Source organism: Trichophyton verrucosum, assembly GCF_000151505.1.
Source record: "Trichophyton verrucosum HKI 0517 chromosome Unknown contig00810_1.f1.exp, whole genome shotgun sequence".
Taxonomy (NCBI): Eukaryota; Fungi; Ascomycota; class Eurotiomycetes; order Onygenales; family Arthrodermataceae; genus Trichophyton; species Trichophyton verrucosum.
In genome coordinates, this window is record NW_003315249.1 from 860 (window position 1) to 6822 (window position 5963).

At 53.3% G+C, this 5963-nt stretch overlaps 1 protein-coding gene across 1 annotated transcript; it reads right to left on the bottom strand.

Moving 5' to 3' along the window:
* Positions 1-312: 312 nt before the first annotated feature.
* TRV_06748 (potassium uptake transporter, putative) lies at positions 313-2944 on the bottom strand (the record flags this gene model as incomplete). Its single annotated transcript, XM_003019153.1, has 2 exons — positions 313-1170; positions 1229-2944. 2 exons carry the CDS (start codon positions 2942-2944, stop codon positions 313-315), a joined length of 2574 nt encoding a protein of 857 aa, XP_003019199.1.
* Positions 2945-5963: the final 3019 nt, after the last annotated feature.

A 5963-nucleotide genomic window follows, 5' to 3' on the forward strand; every position in this document is an offset into this window, starting at 1 on the left:
TATCTACATCTAACGCGGCTAAATAAGACTGTTTACCAACTTCACCTGCCTTCCGAGGCTATGATGTCAGGAACTGGAGAAAGAGTGGACTGGGCAAACAGGTTTCCTGGTTCTGGGTTGGAGGCTGCTCCCAGGGTCAGTCGATAATGCCTAATAATCTAATAAACTACTCGAGGGGGACTCGTAATTCAAACGTTTTAATTTAACTGTAATCTGCCGACCAAACACCTTGCGCTAAACATGATCCATAGGAAAAGCAGTACTAGTAGAAGTAGTGTAGTAGTAGTAGTGTAGTAGTGGAATATACTCAGGCTAAGCGGCCTCCTGGTGGGTAGATAGGCGTTTTGCGCCTCGGGCTGAAGAGGCCGTAGGGGGCGGCGCATCAGAGGAACTTCCTACTCCCCCTCCGCCAGAAGACGATGGCTGCTGCTGCTGCTGCTGCTGCTGCTGAAGTCTCGCCATGAGGCCTCCATCGTCCCTGAACAGGCCCGAAGCCTGGCCCGTCGCAGAGGAAAAGGCACTCACATTCGAACTCCTCCGCCTCAGCCGCTTCGATGCATCGTCCTCCTCTTTCCGGTGCAGCGATTCAGACGGGAGCAGCACAGCCCGGTCAAGCGCATACGGCAGTCCACGGTGTCGTCCTCGGATCTCCATCGCAATAATCACCAGCTTGGAGAGCGTGTGGAACTGCGCTGAAAAACTCGTGTTGCTGTCTGGATAGCCTAGCGACAGGCCCACCGTACCGTACGCAGACACCACCTCAAACAGCACCGCAAACAGCGAGAAGCCCAGGTCCTTGGGGTTGTCCAGTCGAGTGCCCTCGATGATGCTGATCACAAACAGGCCCAGGAAGATGTACCAGATGTCGAAGCTGAGTTGGCGCTGCAAGTGAGCGCCCACGAAGCTGGGCTCCTTTTCGTTCTCGCTGTACTCGTCCGGGTCGGAGTAGATGCCCAAACTGCGCTCTTCGTACACGTTGGTGCGGCGGACCGAGATGGCGATCGGGAAGACGGAAATGTACATCATTATCATGTACGACACCTGGATCGCCGGGTGAAGCGTAGTAAGCCCAATTACCGATAGACCGGCCGTGCGAGTGGCTGCCGCTTGGAACAGCCCGTCCACGAACCGGATGCCGCCGGGGATGCGAGTCACGTCGGGGTCATTCAACTATACATACATATATTAGACTAGGCAGTAAAAGTAGTAGAAGTAGTAGAAGACTTACGTCGAGGACGACGAAGAAGATCAGGTCGACGCCGTTGAGCAGCACCAGCACCCAGAACAGCCACCAGTTCGCTGAACTAGGGAACAGCAGCGTGAAGCATCGTCGCGGATGGTCCAGCAGGAACTTCAGCTCCTCCCACACCCCGCTGCCCTTGGGAACAATCATGCTGAAAAACCAAATCACAAACCGAAGCATGCATGGGAAACCAGTGTTGCCGATCAGAATCAAAAACGTCATCAGCAGCATCGGGAAAACCGCATCGTAGAACGACAGCATCGAGTCCGGCGTGATCGTGAAGCCCTGGTCGTTGAACGCCGAACCCGCTGAAAACACCGCCCACCATGGCCGGCCCTGGCCAGCGGCACGCACGATCTCCCCCCAGTGAGTGTTCAGGATCCAGGGTATCAAGCACACGATTCCCAGCAGGTGGAAGAAGAAGAAGTAGCCTATCAGCACGATCGCCAGCGTCTTGAGTGCACGGTACTCGATCCCGCCCAGCTCCTCTCGCTGCGTCTCAGACAGGTCCACGAACGCAGAGTTGCGTCCTATCGTCGGCTCCCAGCTCAGGTAGGGAGCGTCCTGCTGCAGCTGCTCCAGCGTGCGAGACCGCATGAAGCTGGGCACCATGGACCGGCGGGACGTTACTCGTCGGATCGTCGACGTTTCGTCCCCATCTCGGTCTCGATCACGCTCGCCACCCCTTGAGTGCGTGGCTTTGCGCGTACGAGTAATGTTGGGCTCGTCAATGGTGATGTGCTGGTTGATCGGGCCAGGGGAAGTAGGCAGAGACGTTCCAGCCAGTTCGGCCGGCGGGTCTGACTGAACCGTTGCATTACGAGCAAGGTCTGCCCCATCTGTCTCGTCCAGCGCCTCGGGCATGCCACCTCGGTCGTACTCTCGTGGACTGGGTATGCGCAGCGCACCGGTCTGTCGTCTCTGGTGCTCCAGGAACGTGATGTGCCGTTCGTTGTCCGAAGGCGGTACAGACCACTGTATCCTGGCATCACCAGGGAAATGTGACGGTTCAAGCAGCGTCTCGTTCGTCTTGGAGGAAGTATTGCTCGTCGACTGTCCGGTCCCGTTGGCCGCTGTTGTCTCACCTTGCCCTTCTGCAGGCTGGATGGACGAGTCACTCTCCGAGGTCGTCTCCGGTTCCTTCTTGGGAGCATCCAGGAATCGTCCCTGTGCATGGCCGTCAGTGTTTCGAAGCACTACAATGTCACGTCCGCGCACTCCAGCTTCTGCTCGGTGTAGGTCGTTGTTATCGTCCGGCTCTCTCGTCGGAGCTCTCGACCGGGACCGTGATCTTCTCAGCGCCTTCGCTTCCCGGACAACGTGCTGGAACCGCTGCTCAAACCAGTACAGTCGCACAAACACGACCGCCGAGTGGATGACAATTGGGTTGGCTATCATAGACCCCATCCACAGCCACACCTGCTGGTACGTGTACAGCTTGTTCACGTCAATCGTGTTCAGCCCGCTCTGTGTTGCCGAGCCCGAGGCGAAAAAGAGCGCATCAACGTAGGACATGTTTCCCCCCGGGTATAAGATGATAGATCCCACGAGTGTCACACCGATGATCCAGGCATAATGCAGGCAGATGAAGTTGTAATGGAGGTCCTTCAGGACTGGCGTCTTTCTCTTGATGGCCCATAGCCTCTCGCGCGTCTCCAGACTCGGCTTCCACCGCTCAATCGCTGCCTTGACTGTGTCCATTCTCAAATCCAAGCTGTTTTGGGGGTATATATATAGAAAGTATAGATAGATATTTCACCAAAAATAAACAAAAAGGCCAATAAGTGATGTTGTATATACAATGTGCTGCCGGTTATCAATTCCAGGCAGACAGGTGAATTCGACGGAAAAAGGCCACTCAAGCCAGAGGTCGTGCGCCCATGGGGAAAAGTATCAAGTCGATAGATGTTTTGAATGCGGATGTTTCGATAAGGGGGAGGGAGGGTGAGGCGGGTGAGGCGTATCGAGGTCCCGGAACAGCAGGGTAGTCCCAAGTCCTGACACAGCCCTTTTTATATCACAGCATGCGAACGGGACAGGACAGGAGGACGAGCAGGAGGCAGAGATCAGTCTCTCTATGTTTTTTTCTTCCTTCGCCTTGGTCTATAAGTCTGATTGGAGAAGCGTTTCCGCGGCGGAGAGGACTGCTGAAAGGCGCGAGCTGGATGAGATTGGGATATGCATGCTGGGGGGGGATGACGCTCGAGAGTTAAGGGCCAAAAAACAAAGGATTCTCCGGATAGAAGAAAAGAGCTAGATATAAAAAAGGAAAACGGACGAGGGCAGTGACTACAGGATAGAAGAAAAAAAGAAAGCCACCCCTTGATCCCAAGATCTGAAGCCGGCCGCAGTGAAGAGAAGAGAAAAAAGGTCGAAGCTGAAGAAGTTGGAAAAGTCGCTTGGCGTGGGTGCAACGGCCGCGGGCGGTGGCAGTAGCTAGTGGGAAAAGTTAGCCCAGCGAAAGTGTTATTCCGGGTGACTTTCGGCAGGGTGGGGCGCGGTGGAAATAGATAGCGCGTGGCGTGGCGATAGCCGAGGGGGGCAAAAGAAGCTTCTTGCTATGGTTTCATCTTAATCTCGACGATATAGAAAAGCTTTCCAGGGGGTCGATTTGATAGACGGCAGGCTGCGAGATAGATCGATATCTCGACGACTATCGGTAAGACAGACACACCGCTCAACGAGGGCCAGGACAAGAGTCCCCCACCGCCCCCTGTACGCCGGTGCCATGTAACTGTGACCGGGCATCGCCGTCCCTGGCAAGTGATAGGTATAGACCACCTAGTGAACTCTCCGAGACTTTTTCGTTGGCCCGGTCAGGGAGCAGAAGGGAAGGAAGGCTGGCAGTTCTCCCTTCTGCCATGTTTCTCCCTTACCTTTCCAGTGTGACGTGCAGGTTTCGGCACCGGAAGCATCGTCCGCGTGTAACATTGCTTTCTCTGGCTGGTACATGCTTCCCCGTATATTAAAAGAAAAGAAAAAGCAGAAGGGAAGAAACCTCCTCTATATATCCCGATGAAGTAATTTGTTGGCTTGCCGTGCCCAATAGGAGAACTTTTGCATTCACCCCCGGACCCGCGTGTCTTGAGAAAAACGTGAAACCCTGCATCCTCAACCCAACCCATAACGCCTCTGACCATAGCCAGGGGAAGAAGCAAAAAATAAACTCCGACGCAGCGGGTAAACCAAGATGAGAGATCCTGGTCCTTAAAAATAGAGCTACACACACGTGGAGATTCGTTGGCTGTCAGACACCACCTCCCTTCAGATAGCTCCCAGCCAAGACAATTCGACGCCCTTATATCTGGAACCCACGGCCTCAGATTCCAAGCGGGCAGAAGGAAGAGAAAGCGGCCGTCAAGGTTCGGGCCGTAGGCTGTTGGGCACCGTAATAATAGTGAAGAAAAAAAAGTACTGTTTATCTCCTCGGATAGGATTGCTCCTTCGCTGGCCCATGGCACTCTGGCGCTTGTGACAAGTGGGGGTTCGCAGGAATATCGTGGGCAGGCAGTGCTTCTGCCGCGTGCCTTGGTGGAAATTGGAGCATGAGAACTCCCCCGTGCCAATTACCATGAGTCCTCGAGGAGAACAGGACAGAGAGTGGCTGGCCGATCATCGGTTTGCAGATAGGCACAGATGATGCTGGTGTCACGTTCGATAGAGTCACAACGCTCCATATCGTGGCTGGTAACTAGCTATGGGACTGGCTCCCTTTTTCCCACGATCAGCGTTAGCTAACTAAGTATATCTTACGACTGCTAATTCGAGCCGGCGTCATTCCGAGCTACTTTTTTCAAATTAAAAAGGTCTCCAAGATAAAGGGGTCAGAGCACTCACAGGTGGCGTCTGTCGATGAAGATGACGCGGCGATAATTGGTTTCCCAGATGATACACAGGTTTCAAGCCCGAGTACCAACTGAACCGACTAGTTCGCAGGGCTATATAAAGAAAATATGAAGCCAGGGGGAAGAAGAAGAAAAGAAACCCACAAGCCGCCAAGCCCAGAGACGAATACCAACCATAACCAGCGCGAGCTTGTCCTCTTTTCGAAGTTGTAGCCGAGCAATCTGCTAGAGTGGTAGCTCCAAGAAGCTGAAGCTGGTCGCGATTCGATTACCGCGTGCGATAGCCATATTCCAAAAATGATCAACGCAGCGGTGGTTTGGAATACTTTAGGCCCAAAACGCCTCTGTTGGGCGGCATTCTCAGACGGTTGCAAAGGAAAAAGAAATTCCAAACAGCACATTGAACGCGATCAGAGCCTTGCATGTCCTGGCGAAGTTACCTCTCGACCGCGAATAATAACAGCGGGCAGATGGAATAGAACCGGGCATTTCGACATGGAGATGACCATCTTGTAGAGCTCTTGTGCAACAAGAACCCATTTTTCATTCCCTGTTACAGATTCACTCGGTTGTTGTTTGTTATCAGTTTTTGTTATGGCGCGGCTGTTGAACTAGTAGCCAAAATATCTTGGATGCAGCAGATTTAAGCTCATGGGGCTTAAAATAATAGTTTAATCCAACCTTCACTCACGACCAGGCAATTCCCCTTGGATGTTTCCTGGGCATATTTGCCATTTCCTTCTGCCCGAACATCAATTAGGAGGAATTCAAAGAATAGCATTGCTACATACCCATGTTTTTGGACATTCGTCTTGCCGTCAGCGTCTACCTTTTCCTCGTGCAGCCAGAACACCCGATATGCGACCCGGTAGGGA